General features: G+C 42.9%; 1 protein-coding gene across 1 annotated transcript; it reads left to right on the top strand.

The window, feature by feature from the left end:
- The first annotated feature begins 2049 nt into the window (after nt 1-2049).
- LOC126963222 (WASH complex subunit 2A-like) lies at nt 2050-14394 on the top strand. Its single transcript, XM_050805367.1, has 6 exons — nt 2050-2270; nt 2663-2836; nt 5033-5160; nt 7349-7435; nt 11445-11546; nt 13732-14394. The coding sequence occupies exons 1-6, from the start codon at nt 2183-2185 to the stop codon at nt 13882-13884; spliced, it is 732 nt and encodes a 243-aa protein (XP_050661324.1). The 5' UTR covers nt 2050-2182; the 3' UTR covers nt 13885-14394.
- Nucleotides 14395-14691: the final 297 nt, after the last annotated feature.

Raw genomic sequence — 14691 nt, 5'->3', positions numbered from 1 at the left:
TTCCAGCTACTCAGGAGATGGAGGTGGAATGATTGCTTGAGCTCTGAGGCCAAGGTTGCAGTCAGCCGAGATTGCACCACTGCACTGCAACCTGGACGAAGAGTAAGACTGCTATCTGCAACAAAAGTCTTAGTGTCTTAAGGGGACTTCATTTTTAAGTCACCATGTACCAACCTCTTCCACTTCCCTCACATTCATTAAAATACACCCACACACACACTCTTTAGAACTTGGAACTTGGTTGGTAAAGTTGAGGCGAGTCAATTACCAAACTTGCATTTCATCTAACACCGTCATGGGCAACTTCAGTGGCCACGTACTTAACACCCTTAATCTACGTCCCACACCCTGGACTTTATCACTGAAACATTGTGACTTCAAAATCTGAACTTCTCCTGAATAGGGTAGCCTATTTATTTATTTATTTAGAGACAGGGTCTCACTCTGACACCCAGGCTGGAGTGCAGTAGCATGATCTTGGCTCACTGCAACCTCCACCTCCTGGGTTCAAGTGATTCTCATACCTCTGCCTCCCAAGTAGCTAGGATTACAGGCGTGTGCCACCATGCCCAGTTAGTTTTTGTATCTTTAGTGAAGATGAGGTTTTGCCATATTGGCCAGGCTTGTCTTAAACTCCGGACCTCAGGTGATCCACCTGCCTCAGCCTCCCAAAGTTCTCCGATTACAGGCGTGAGCCACCACGCCCAGCCACAAACAGTTTTTCAAAACAGTACAGCACAGTAATTAAAAGCACTAGCTTAGGCAACAGGTTGATTTTGTGTGCTGCAGCTAACCTCAAAGTTGTAAGGATTAAATCAGATAATAAAGTGCTTTTAGTAACATGCCTGGCACAGTTCACTGATTCAAATATTGAAAAAAAATTTTTTAAATTATACATACTACTGTGTACCTTAGGAAAAATTAGAATTTAACAGATATGGCTAAGTTTGAGCCTTCCAGTCCTTTCCTTCACTGCATACTCTTCAGAGGCAACTGGGATCATGCTCTGGGAACGTGTCTTTCCACGTCTTTTTCTTTGCTTTTTTAAACATATGTTTCCATAGAAATGCTTGTATATAGAGGGGGCACCGTATCATGCTGGATTTGTTATTCGGCACTTTTTTGCTTGATCTACCTTGGATGGCTGTCTAATTGTTACAGCTTTTACCTTTTAACTATTACTCAGTATTCTTACTAAGGTAAGACTATGCTGATGTTGTTTATATTTCTCTAGTAATAGGCCAGGCACGGTGGCTTATGCCTATAATCCCAGCACTTTGGGAAGCCAAGGCAGGTTGATCACCTGAGGTAAAGAGTTTGAGACCAGCCTGGCCAACATGGTGAAATCCAATCTCTACCAAATACAAAAATTAGCCAGGCGTGATGGTGGGTGCCTATAATCCCAGCTACTCAGGAGGCTAAGGCAGGAGAATTGTTAGAACCCAGGAGGCGGAGGTTACCGTGAGGTGAGATCACCCCATTGCGCTGCAGCCTGGGCAACAAGAATGAAACTCCTCACAAATAAAAAAGTAAATAAATAAATCAAAACATTTCTCTAGTAACAGACAATCTTGATATCTTAATATTTTGCTTTTTATATTCTTGTTACATTCTTATTAAAGAATGCATTTTTATTTAGATTTGAAGTAAATCTTGTGTATTATTTGTTACAGCACATCTTTTGCTTCATAACTTGCTGCATCATGATTATGATTATTATTTTTAAAAGCTGTTACCTTTTTGAAGGAGGAACCTAAACGCTAAGTGACAGTATCTCTTCTTTAGCTTAATAACTAGTAGTTCTAATTTGGTATTTTATACTCAGCACACCACACAAATGAGTGATGAGGAAGAGGATGATGATGGCTGTGACCTTTTTGCTGACTCCGAGAAAGAGGAGGAAGATATTAAGGAAAGCTGTGCTCACCACCTCCCTTGGTGTCCCCCTGCTGACCCACTGCTGTGACTTGATCACAGTCAGCATGCTCTTCCTTTGGAGTCACAGCTCAGATTTTGTTAATCCCAAGAAAAATGTCCTGACATCGGGAGAGAAGAAAATACTAAAGAATTTTAAAATGGCTTGTTCAGGAAAAATTAGTTTCAAAAGGTCTGGTAGTAGCTGTGTGTTACATTGCACACATTTCAGGAAGAAAATAGCAAGAAAAGTTATTTCCCTTGTGAAATGGTTATCACTTGCTTTCTCATTCTAGAGTCTTCCTCATCCAAACCTGGAAAGAAAATCCCAGCAGGAGCCGTTTCTGTATTTTTAGGTAACATAACTTAAGGTTTGTTTTCTAAAAACTACACAAATACTGTTTTTTCATTTTCAAAATTATTATTTTCTAAAGCCTGGCTGGGGACGAGAAAGCACCTGGGAGCTTCAAAGGGCTTTGAGCAGCTTATAGAAAGAGCTCATTTACTGACGTTAGCTCTTATTCTCCTAGAGCTCAGTGGCCTTGGACTTTTTTGTGTGTGAATGACCTGGTGATTCTCCATGGTGAGATGTTCTGTAGCAGTAATGGATAGAGGCTATCTGGCCCTGTTAATGCACTTTGTGGATTAACTGAAATGAAAAGTTCTTGGTGGGTGATAATTATTTTCTGTAAATCCAACAGGAGCACACTGGCTCACAGCTGTGGCTGTCTTGTCCCTCCGCCCACAGGAGACACGGATGTGTTTGGTGCTGCCTCCATTCCATCACTGAAGGAGCCCGAGAAGCCTGAGCAGCCCACTCCAAGGAAAGGCCCCTACGTTCCCCCTCCCACTGGCCTCTTTGATGATGATGATGATGACGACGACTTTTTCTCGGCACCCCGCAGCAAACCTTCCAAAACAGGTACCTGCTCCAGCCTCTGTTTCTGGGACTTCAGCCAGAAAAAGAATGTTGCCTAAAAAGGACTTAAGCTCCCCTAGTTTTGTATCTCTTATAGTACCAGAATCCCTTCTCCAGCATTCCTGTCATTGAGCTGTTGTGTCTGTACTTACATAGGTGTGGTGCCTGGGAGGTCTGTTTTGTAAACCAATCTTTTCTGCTCTGTAAGCTGATTACTATGATTATTTTCCTTATAGAGAGTGGAAATCCTTTTCCCTATAATTTTTGCTTAATTTCTAGTTCTGACCTTGGGAATTATAAAGTTTTAATCATACTTTCTTCCAGCCGACCTTAGTCAAATACGTGAGCAACATGTTGCATGCTGGCCGTTTAGTTCCCAGCTTCTCTTCTCTCTGCCAAAACGCTCGGGTGGCCTTGGTCTTTCCTCAGATGATGGGGTTTTCATCCCCTTGGCCACTTTGGCCTTCTCCTTCCTTTTCCTCTTCAATGTAAGTCCTGTGTTCCTGAAGTCATTCCTGTAAATCATTTGTTTTTAAATGTGCAGAGGAATCTCCTTGAGGGTTTTGTCAAAATGAAGATTCCAATTCAGTAGGTCCAAGGTGGGGTCTGAGAATTTACATTTCCGGCAAGCTTCATGGTCTGTAGATCACACTTGGAATAGAAAGACTTAGATTCATTGACTGCTTTTCCAGAAAAGAAAGGTAGATCCCTGCGGTGCACATGAATTTCAGCAAGTTGAAAAAATAAAAAAGGATGGCATAGGAATAGATGGAACCAGAATGCATTTAGAAGCAGGCTGTCCGGACTTACCAATCTTTTCCAGTGTTGGATGTAGAAAGTAAGGATGGAAGCCGAAGTGTGAGGGAAAACGATAGCCTAGTTAATCTAGAAAGAGTGCAAATGGATGCAGAATGCACCCAGGTCTCAGTGAAGTTGACAGTGAGTGAAGGTATTAGTGCTTTTTGTAGCTCCCCAGGGCTCTCACTTAGTGGATATCTTTGAGAACTGATTTAGAATCACTAGTAAATTGATGCTGCTTCCTTTGACAACTCCTAGTCTCTTCAGACATTCATGAGTCAGTGACCTCATTTCAGCAACACATGCCCCATTCGGTATAGCAGTGCTTATGGTGGTGAAGATATTCATCAGTAAGGTAAGCTGTGGCCCTTCTATTCAGTGGAATATTGTGTGACTGTTAAAAAGAATGGGGTCTACGCTTATTGACTTGGGAACGTTTTATAGGTACATTAAGTGGAAAACGCAAATGGTAAGACACATTGTTCAGAGTATCTTCTTATTTATAGCCTTATTTGTAAATAACTAAAGTTAATTCATTAGTACATCCTTTGGGAGAATTGGAAGCATGTATGCAGAACTGTTCCCAATGTCCGTCTTGTTTGAGTAGACCGGTGGAATTATGAGGGGATTTCATTATTTGCTTTTATTTGCTTTTGTACAGGTTTTTTTTTTTTTTTTTTTTTTTTTTTTTTTTTTTTTTTTTTTTTTTTTTGAGATGGAGTCTTGCTCTGTCTCCTAGGGTAGAGTGCTGTGGTGGATCTCGGTTCACTGCAACCTCTGTCTCCTGGGTTCAACCAGTCCTCCTACCTCAGCCTCCCAAGTAGCTGGGATTACAGGTGCCCACCACCATGCCCAGCTAACTTATGCATTTTTAGTAGAGATGGGATTTCACCATCTTGGTCAGTCTGGTCTCAAACTCCTGACCTCAGGTGATCTGCCTACCTTGGCCTCCCAAAGTGCTGGGATTACAGGCGTGAGCCACTGTGCCCAGCCCAATTTGATTTTTTTTAAAGCAGGAGCTGAGCCTTCATTTCTCAGATTCCTTAGATGATTGACTTGGTGGTCCTCTTGAGTTTCTTTCTTCCTCTAGATTTCTCTTCACCTTTTAAGTTAGTCCAGGCTTCTCTAACCACAGGAGACTGCTGCTTGGACAAGCATATCAGCCTCATGGTTAAACTGTTTGTTCTGTCTTTCAACTGGGCTGCTAATATGCTCTTTGAAAAATTCCAAGGGAAGAGTATAGTTTCACTTACTATTTCTTTATAAGAAACCAAGAAACAACATAACTTTTATGTTAATCTTCGGGAGAGAAGAATTTTTTAATCTATGAATTTTGTGGTAGAATTTTTTGTGGTAGGATTTTTGGCCTTATTGTAATTTTACGCCTTGGTATTTTTAAAGGCAAAGTTCAATCTGCTGCCAATATCTTTGGTGACGAAGAAGGAGATCTGTTCAAAGAAAAAGCCCAAGCATTGCCAGAAGCCACTGTGAGTCAGACAGATGAAAATAAAGCAAGAGCAGAAAAAAAGGTGAGCAGGAGGGAAGAGTTAACGCAGGAGCATTGATCTGTGGCGTTTTAATAATTCATCCGGAACCCAAAGGGAAGTATTGTTCCCTTTCACGTTCATATTGAAGAACTTCAAACAGAAAGTGGAAAGAATATTGCAGTGAACACCCAAATAACTACCACCCAAACTGATCAGTTCTTAGGGTTTTGGCAAATATTTTCCGGATGTAAACCTTGTTACATATCTATTTTTTTCCTGAACTATTTGCATACAAGTTGTTTGAACTGTTTGCTGCATGGAACTGTTTGTGTGTAGTCATTGTGACATTCTACCCCTAAATATTTCATTAAGCCTCTCTTGAAAAGACTTCCATATAACCACAGTGCCATGATCAACAGCTGTGAGACTAACAGTAATTCTATAGTAGAATCTAATATCTAGTCTGTATTAGAATTGCTCCAGTTTGCCCCAAAATGTCTTTGTAAAATCACCCCAACAAATAGAATACAGATTTAAAATTATCTCGCCTATAGTTGATATTGTAATTTCCTCTCTTGTTCCCAAAATGCCGTTTATAGCAGCAGTCCCCAACCTTTTTGGCATTAGGGACATAAGGAGAGTGCAACTTGCAACCTAGATCCCTCGCAGGCAGGGTTCACAATAGGGTTTGCCCTCCTGTGAGAATCTGATGCTGCTGCTGATCTGACAGGGGGAGGAGCTCAGGCAGTAATGCTTGCTGCTCACCTCACCTCCTACTGTGTGGCCCGGCTCCTAACAGGCCATGGACTGCTCTGCAGCCCAGGGTTGGGGACTCCTGCTTTATACTTCTTTGGTGTGTTTTGATTTTTTTTTTTTTTTTTTTAAAGAAACCCAGGATTCAGGCAGTGTGTCTGCATTGCGTTTGGTTGTCCTGTCTCTTTGGTCTCCTTAATCTAGAGCAACACCTCCCACATCTTTTTTTTTTTTTTTTTTTTTTATGTCCAGCCACTTGTCTTGTAGAATGTGTCTTGTGAATTTGCTTGATTATTTTCCTCTGAGTAGATTCAGGGTTAGCAGTTTTGGCAAGAGTACAAGCAGACAGGGTTGCGCACTTCCCATTGGATCATCTCCCAGAACACATCAGGTCCACTGTCTGCTTCATTCAGACATGTTTGTCACTTGGTTGTTAGGGTGCCCACCACACTGCTTCACTGGAAAGGACCCTGTTCTCTTTTGCCATTGATAAGTTGATCTCTAAAGTGATAGTTGAACACAGTGTGAATATCTGTTATCTCCCAGCCTTTCACTCAGTGTTTTAAAAATCCATTGATGATCTTTTCCTGAATCGGTTAACCTGTTAGGGAGCATAAACCACCGCTTTTTTAATTCTATATTTCTTATGGGTTGACATTCTTCTGAATAAAGAGTTTCCTCTTCCTCTCCTTCCCCGACTTTTAGTATTTCTTTGGGATCATGGATTCATTCTTCAATGTAAATGATAATCCATTACTATCATTCTTCTTCTTCTTCCTTTTTTTTTTCTTTTTTGAGACAGGCTCTTGCTCTGTTGTCCAGGCTAGAGTGCAGTGGTGCAATCACAGCTCACTGCAACCTCAGCCTCCTGGATTCAAGTGATTCTCTCCAGCCTCAGCCTACCAAGTAGCTCGGCCTACATGCACACGCCACCATGCCCGGCTAATTTTTGTATTTTTTGTAGAGACTGGGTTTGACCATGTTGGCTGGACCATCATTCTTTTGATGCTCAGATTGACCTGAGTTTGGCCAGTGCTTGTGTCCCCAACAGTCTTTAAGCCCTTCTGACTGCTTGATATTTCAGTGCTGTCCCACACAGCTGATCCCTCCTCTTTCTACAGTTTGTCTTATCATGTCATGTCCTGGCTGCGAAATCCTGACTTTCTCCTGCCCACCACCTAAGGCCCAGCATTCAGAACCTGGCAGGCCCATCAGGCAGCCTGCCTTTCCATGCCGTCTCTCACTGCATATGTCCTATCCGTGCACCCATTACCCAGGCAGTGTGTCCTGCCCCCCGATATACCAGATGTGTCCTCTGTTTGTCTTACTGTTCTCTTAACAGAGCCCTCGGCTTGGTGCCTATCATAGCAGAGACTCCTTGCATTTTCTAAATGGTTGATTGAGTAAACCCTCTTTTCTGGGTATCTTATTTGTTAATGCTTAATTTTTCTTTTTCTTTTCTTCCCCCCCAACAAAGCTTACCTTACCTTCCAGCAAAAATCTCAAGCCCTCGTCAGAAACAAAGACTCAAAAAAGCTTATTTTCAGAGGAGGAGGACTCTGAGGTATGGTATTCTTTTCCTTAGTTGTTGGTATTGGTCTATGAATATGACATAGAAACTATTTCTGAATCAGGTTTTTCTCAGTGGAGTTGTAAGACTTTTTGTTAAGTACTCCAGTTCTTTAAAAATTGTCTCTAGAGGCCAGGAGCTGTGGTTCATGCCTGTAATCCTAGCACTTTGGGAGGCCAAGGCAGGCGGACACCTGAGGTTAGGAATTTAACACCAGGTTGGCCAACGTGATGAAACCCTGTCTCTGTTAAAAATACAAAAATTAGCCAGACATGGTGGTGCGAGCCTGTAATCCCAGTTGCTCAGGAGGCTGAGATAGGAGATTCACTTGAACCCGGGAGGCAGAAATTGCAATAAACCGACATCACACCATTGCACTCTAGCCTAGGCGACAGAGCGAGACTTCGTCTCAAAATAAATAAATGAAAAAAAATAATCTCTTGAGAGCTTAAGGTCTTTAGAAAGCAATATGTTTACAATACTTTTCACTTTTGAGTTGGACTGTATTTACATTTCCTGTGATGAAAATACTCTCTCTTTAGGATGCTCAGCTTTTAGACTATGAATGGGCTCATGATGTGATGAGGAGCTTGCACCAGAGTGGAGGTCACCGTGCTCCTTCCTTTATTCACACTCTCACTAACTGGACCATGGCTTAGTGCTGTAGCGGAAGGATTCTGGCATAGCCATCTGTCTTGTCGAGACTGAGACCGCTAACAGACTGTGGGACCTGGTTCACAGGTTGCTTCAGTCCCTCCAGGCACCTTAGAACCACCTCTTAGAATTTCACTGCATTTCCTGAGTCTCTCAGGCCTAGGTCATCTTAGATCTAATTTTAAGTTAGCCTTGTAGGAGATCAGAGACCTGTATGAGAATGTAATGGGAAGTAATAAGCCCCTTTTACAGAAAAAATATGTGGACATGGCAGAAACACATATTTCAAGAAATTGTGGGCTCTAGGTTAGGCTCTCACGGTTGGACTTTGCACTCACAGCAAGGATGAACGTGGAACCCTTTGGAAGTAGAGTGATTGTCCTTGATGTAAAGAATACCTTTGAGGCTAGTGTTTCACTGAAGGCTAGTGTACAAAACATGGGAATTAACCAGAGTCCAGTTAAGTCACAACCCTGAGCCCTGAGAAACAGCATGATGGGGCCTCCACCATCTTATGCTCACGGATCCCGTGTATCACCCACACCTGCACCTCGGGGTCTTTGCACCTGCCCCTGCCACTCTGAGGAAGGCTGTTCCCAGAATCCAGCTTGCTTCCTCACTCTTTCTCTGTGAGGCCTCCCTGACGAAGTACACACAACTGGAAGCCTGCTAGCACTTACCACCCTGTACTCCTGGTCCCCTTTCCTATTTTACTGTTTACCACAGCACGTGTTGCCAGGGACAATGTATATTTACTTATTCATTGTCTGTGCTTCCCACTAAAGTAAGTGCTATGAGGGCAGGACTTTTTATTTCCTGTTTGTATCCTTAACAGCCTGTCCTTAATACCAGTGCTTGGCATGTGATAAGCCATCCAGTAATTGTCGACTAGACAAGAAAACCATATGTGAGCAATTGCAGTGACTTACGAAGTGTTCTGGTTATTTGTTGCTGTGAAACAACTTAACTCCAAAACTTAGTGGTTTACAACACCAATAGTTTTGTTGTCTCACAGTTCGAGAGGTTGACCGGGCTTAGCTAGGCCATTGTCACTGAGGGTCTCTTGTGTCTGAAGGTGGCTGGGCTGAGGATCAGCTCACTCCTATGTCTGGTACCTGGGCACTGGGGCCCTGGGACATCTCTCATTAGCTCTTTGTGGCTACCAGCATGTAGTCAGGGAAGCCGGGCCTCATCCATGCTGGCTCAGGGCTGTAGGGGAGATTCGTCAGAGAGAGCCAAATGGAGGCCATGTCGCCTTCTGTGTTCCAGCCTTGGAAGTCAATGGTGTTCCTTTTGCTTCATTTGTTGATCAAGATGGTCACAATGGCCCATCCAGGTTCATGGGGAGGGGCCATAGGCTCCCCTTCTTGATGGTGGGAGTGTAAATGAACTCTCAGACTTGTGTGAAAACCCTCCCAAAGGCTTTGCCCCTTGTGTGTCGTCGTAGAGTGAATGTTTTTATTGGATATTGTTGGGATTCTGAGGCAAGAAGTAAAACTAAGGCAGTCTAAGAGTTAAAGCTTTGGACCCGAAGGAATGAGTCCTGATTCCTTTCTCTGTATCTCAAGTGTGAGGCTGACACTTTCCCTGTGAAGTCATTCTGGGGGAACATATTTGAGGTAATGGAAGTGTGTTTTTTTGCAGTACCAAGAAAGGTATTAGTTAAGGGTCCAAAACTGTGATGTTGACATTTGTTTGTGTTGTTTGCTTTGGTTTACTTTCATTTTCTTAGAGCAGCAGAACCCTTTCTCTTGCCATTGTGGAACATGCAGGAGGGGCACGGGATGCCTGGAATTCCCCTTGTGACCTCTTCAATCTAAGTAAACCCATGGGACTCCAGAGAGCACAGGGGAAAACCACTGTATGGAGGAGATCTCACTTAGTGAACTCATTAGGTCTATATTTGAGGAGTAGACATCGACTACATAATTTTTTTAAAAAAAACTGTCCAAATAGGTCTTAGAAAATATGTTCTTGGCCTATTTAATTGTTCGGCTCTTGTGTATTGAAGTTTCTCTTCCCAAGGGAATAGATGTCCCATTTTATGTTTCTACTTCATGTAGCTCAATTTGCAGGTCTTTCTTTGCAGGATAAGCTTATATTTTATAACATTTTGACCATTTCTTTATTTTTACATTTTTTACCTTTTTGAGATGAAATTTTATCTTTTTGTCCAGGCTTGAGTGCAGTGGTGTGATCTCCGCTCACTGCAACCTCCATCTTCCAGGTTCAAGCAATTCTCCTGCCTCGGCCTTCCGAGTTGCTGGGATTACAGGCACCCACCACCACACCTGGCTAATTTTGTGTTTTTAGTAAAGATGAGGTTTTGACATGTTGCACAAGCTGGTCTCGAACTCCTGACCTGAGGTGATCCACCTGCCCCAGCCTGCCAAAATGCTGGGATTATAGGCATGAGCCACAGTGCCAGTCTGAAAGTTTCTTCAGAATCTAGCAGGTCTTATCCTGGTTTGCAACATCATATACCTGTAGTTAAGCTAAATAGACTACCAAACATTTAAAAATAGAAATTTAATTTTTGTTTATTTAAAACAAGTAAGTCAGTCGGGCGCGGTGGCTCATGCCTGTAATTCCAGCACTTTGGGAGGCTGAGGCAGGTGGATCACGAGGTCAGGAGATCGAGACCACCCTGGCTAACACAGTGAAACCTGGTCTCTACTAAAAATACAAAAAAATTAGCTGGGCGTGGTGGCAGGTGCCTGTAGTCGCAGCTACTCAGGAGGCTGAGGCAGGAGAATGGCGTGAACCCGGGAGGCGGAGCTTGCAGTGAGCCGATATCACGCCATTGCACCCCAGCCTGGGCGACTGAGCGAGACTCCATCTCAAAAAAAAAAAAAAAAAAAAGAAAAGAAAAGAAAAGAAAAAGAAATAAGTCATAATCTTAGGAGAGAAGGGTGTTCTAAATAAAATAGTTGTAGCTCCATTAATCGGGGAATCTAGTCCCTGTTTCTTTATTGGCCCTGTCTAATCTCTGATTCTTTAGACAGTAATGGGAAGCCATTCTTATTTATTTACTTTTTTAGCATGGTGTAGGAAATTGATTTGAAAACTTCTTCCTGCCTCCTGTTATTGGGGTGGGAATACAGAAGCCTCTTTGCTCTGCAAGGCCATCAGATCCTGTGGCTTTCCTCCTCCTTAGCACCATTGCCCACACCCTGCACAGACCCTGAGGCCTATCCCTTTAAGGACTCTGTCTGAGCCACCTTCCCTCTAAGGAAAGAAGCCTAGATACATGGCAGCCGTCATGTCTGAGTCACTTGTGTTTTATACTCACCTGATATTTTTAAAACTGATATTCCTGTTAACAGCAACTTTAATTTCAATCCAACAGGATTTGTTTTCTTCTCAAAGTGCGAGTAAGTTAAAATGTGCGTCTCAGCTCCCTAGCAAGCTCCTCACGTCAGTTTCCCTGTTCGATGATGAAGACGAAGAGGTAAACATTGTTATTGCAACACTAGATAATTTAGATTAGGAGAAAACGGTTGTTGATTAACTTTCTACCCAGAGGCTCATATGCTAGCAAAAGGTGGTAGGGAAGCGGTCAGGCTTCCTGAAGTTTATATAATAAAAATATTTCCGCTTTTATTTCAGTGACTTCTTCCTTATATCTTCCTAGCTGTGCAATGGAGAAGACATTAGATTCTTGACGCAGTTCTTTTTGTTGTTGTTTTTGAGATGGAGTCTTTCTCTGTCACCCAGGCTGGGGTGCAGTGCTGTGATCTCAGCTCACTGCAACCAGATTCAAGTGAGTCTCCTACCTCAGCCTCCCGAGTAGCTATGACTACAGGCGCGCACCCACCACACCCGGCTAATTTTTGTATTGTTAGTAGAAACAGGGTTTCACCATGTTGGCCAGGCTAGTCTCGAACTCCTGATCTCAGGTGATCCACCTGCCTTGGCCTCCCTAAGTGCTAGGATTACAGGTATGAGCCACCATGCCCGGCCTCTTGACATAGTTCTTATGGAGTGAAATCTATAGGTTTTATTTTTAAAATCCACCTTTGAGAAATACAGTTGACCCTTTAACAGTGTGGAGGTTGTTTTGACTTCCATATTGCAGTGAAAAATCCATATATAATTTCTTACTTCCCAAAAACTTATCTATTAATAGCTTACAGTTAACCAGAAGCCTCATGGATAACATAAAGTTGATTAACATAAAAATAGTATAGTATCTATTTATATATTTTTGTATTCCTGACATATCTAGCATTTCCTTAGTTTTTTTTTAATATTTCTAGGCTACATGGTTTGTTTGCAAGATTTTTCAAATTGTTGCAAATGTCCAAAAAATTTTTCAACATATTACTGATAAAACATTTGTGTAGAAGTGGACGTGTGCAGCTCAAACCTGTGTCATTCAGGGTCAGCTGTACTTTAGTCTAGAGGATGGATCAATGTTATACCCAGTGACCTACAAGAATGTCTTGCATCAAGTGGAGATACAAAGGAGAAGGCAGCCATGTCCTGACCATGGCCTTTCTTTCCCATCCTGGATGGAGAGAGCACATTGGGGAAGAGAAATAAGAGAGAAGACAACCCAAACCTTAACTCTGATGCAGTACTGGGCAGTGATGAGCTCATAGGCTTTGCCATCAGACCCCGGGTTCATATCCCAGCTCCACTACTGGCAAACCAGGGACCTGGAGCAAGTAACCTTCCTTAAACTCACCGTGGCTTAACAGTGAGTAGGGTCATTGTGGCAGCTGTAACTACTAGTGTGACACTCTTGCAGAGTGCCGGCACATAGTAAGTGCATAGTGAATGTGAGCTTTGTCATTAGTATCCCCGGTGGACACCAGCTCATTACTCTCCTGGCCTGTCCTGTATTACCGCACTCTCCTTAAAGGAGACTTCATCCAGGAAGACACTCCCTTCATCCATCTTCACATTCCAGGGCTGTTCACCTGCTGTTAAGAGTTTGTCCATTCTCAGACTCAGGCCCTCTGATGCTTTTGTTCCCCTTACCTGAATAAAAGCACCTTAGTAAATACAACTTTTGGGGAGTGCTTGACCACAGAAGAATTTACAAATGCCCTTAAACCTAGTACACCAGCAATTTTATTTAGTAAACTATTTCTTCACTTTGTATAAGCTCTTTGAAACTAATGAGAAACACAAGGCATGCCTTCCCTCCATCCCAGGTGTATGTCTTTCTTACCTGTAAAGGAGTGGAGACAGACCCCTAGTTCTCTCCTTTGAGCCATTGTTCTGGTTTCTCGTTTGTGGAGAGGACAGTGTGAGTTTCTGGCTGCTGCAGGGGCTCCCAGCCTGTTGCAGGTTGTAACCCCCTGAAATGAGCAGAGAGGCACTTGCCCACAGGGCGACTGGATGGGGCTCAGTTTCTCCTTGTACTCCGTGATCTCATTCACATGTTGTCCTCTTGCTTCTTCCCAGCTGTTCTGCCTTCGAGTTCTATGGTAATCTCTTTCCCTTCTATGGGTGCAGTGGGAAAAGGCTGTAGTTAGGGATTTACTAGCATTTTGTGGGTTTTCCCCGCCAGAGGTGTTATTTGTATACCTGACTGGAGACTTACTTCCTAACAGTTTGATGTAGGAAGACATCCTGTGTTTTCTGTTTATAAAGTTGTCTTACCTTTCTGCCATTTGCTTTTCTAGGATAATCTTTTTGGGGGTACAGCTGCTAAGAAGCAGACATTGTCTCTACAAGCTCAGAGACAAGAGAAAGCAAAACCCTCCGAGCTCTCCAAAAAGAAAGCATCTGCCCTGTTGTTCAGCAGCGATGAGGAGGTGAGCCGAGGTTTCTCCTAAGAAGAGGGGAGTGTTTGATGGGATTTAAGAGTTAAAGCCATCCCAAGTATCTTCTTTTTCTACCTGTTTTATATCTAGTGACATTCAGTCACCAAAGGCGATGTTCACAAGATTGTCTTTTCTGAAGGAAGACATTTAATGTAATATATAATTTAAAGATGAATCTCTTCAGAATGGTTCGGAATAAGTATGAGTCCCGCACGATAGTACATGCTCCTTCCAATGAGTTAGGCTGGCTACGGGAGAAATGATTTCTCACCCATCGCTAGGTTCATGGTCGAGTCCCCTATAACAAATGACAGATTAACCAGAGAAAAGTGTGCAAGTTTATTGAAGATAAGTTTTACCTGACACAGGAGCCTTCAGAAAAGAAGACTCAGAGCAACAGGAAATCCTGTGTCGATTGTATGCTGTCTGTTGAAGAAGCGGACAGTTTTGGAGAAGCACCATGAGATGAAAGGGGTGTGACCTGATGGGAATAAGCTGGGGGAGCTCAGCAAGGCCTGTGTGGTCAGATGATTCTCTGCATCTTTACAAATAAGGAGGCTCCTTTCCTCTGGGAATAGGGAGGACTGGAATGAAGGTCTTATGACCTACTCCCGAGAGGGTTGGAGGATTCTTCTATGGCCTGCTGCAGAGGAGAAGGGCCAGGGAAAGGTCAGAGAGATCTTTCTGCTTCTCAGATGCCAAGGTGTCATATTTTGAGGTAGCATGTCCCGTATACCCCAATGGCCGTATATAGTAGTATCTTCTTAAATGACTACTGTGTTTCATTAATTTAGAACTATAGCTAAACATGGTAGGAGT

This window comes from Macaca thibetana, chromosome 9 (assembly GCF_024542745.1).
Source record: "Macaca thibetana thibetana isolate TM-01 chromosome 9, ASM2454274v1, whole genome shotgun sequence".
In the NCBI taxonomy this organism is placed as follows: domain Eukaryota; kingdom Metazoa; phylum Chordata; class Mammalia; order Primates; family Cercopithecidae; genus Macaca; species Macaca thibetana.
This window is presented reverse-complemented; position numbering and strand designations above follow the sequence as displayed.

Bases quoted from the DNA above. Each gene is read 5' to 3' on its own strand.
- LOC126963222 (XM_050805367.1), top strand. From the start codon at position 2,183: ATGGTTATCACTTGCTTTCTCATTCTAGAGTCTTCCTCATCCAAACCT. The intron at 5,161-7,348 runs GTGAGCAGGAGG...CCCCCAACAAAG, and splicing joins AAGCAAGAGCAGAAAAAAAG to CTTACCTTACCTTCCAGCAA. The intron at 11,547-13,731 runs GTAAACATTGTT...TTGCTTTTCTAG, and splicing joins TCGATGATGAAGACGAAGAG to GATAATCTTTTTGGGGGTAC.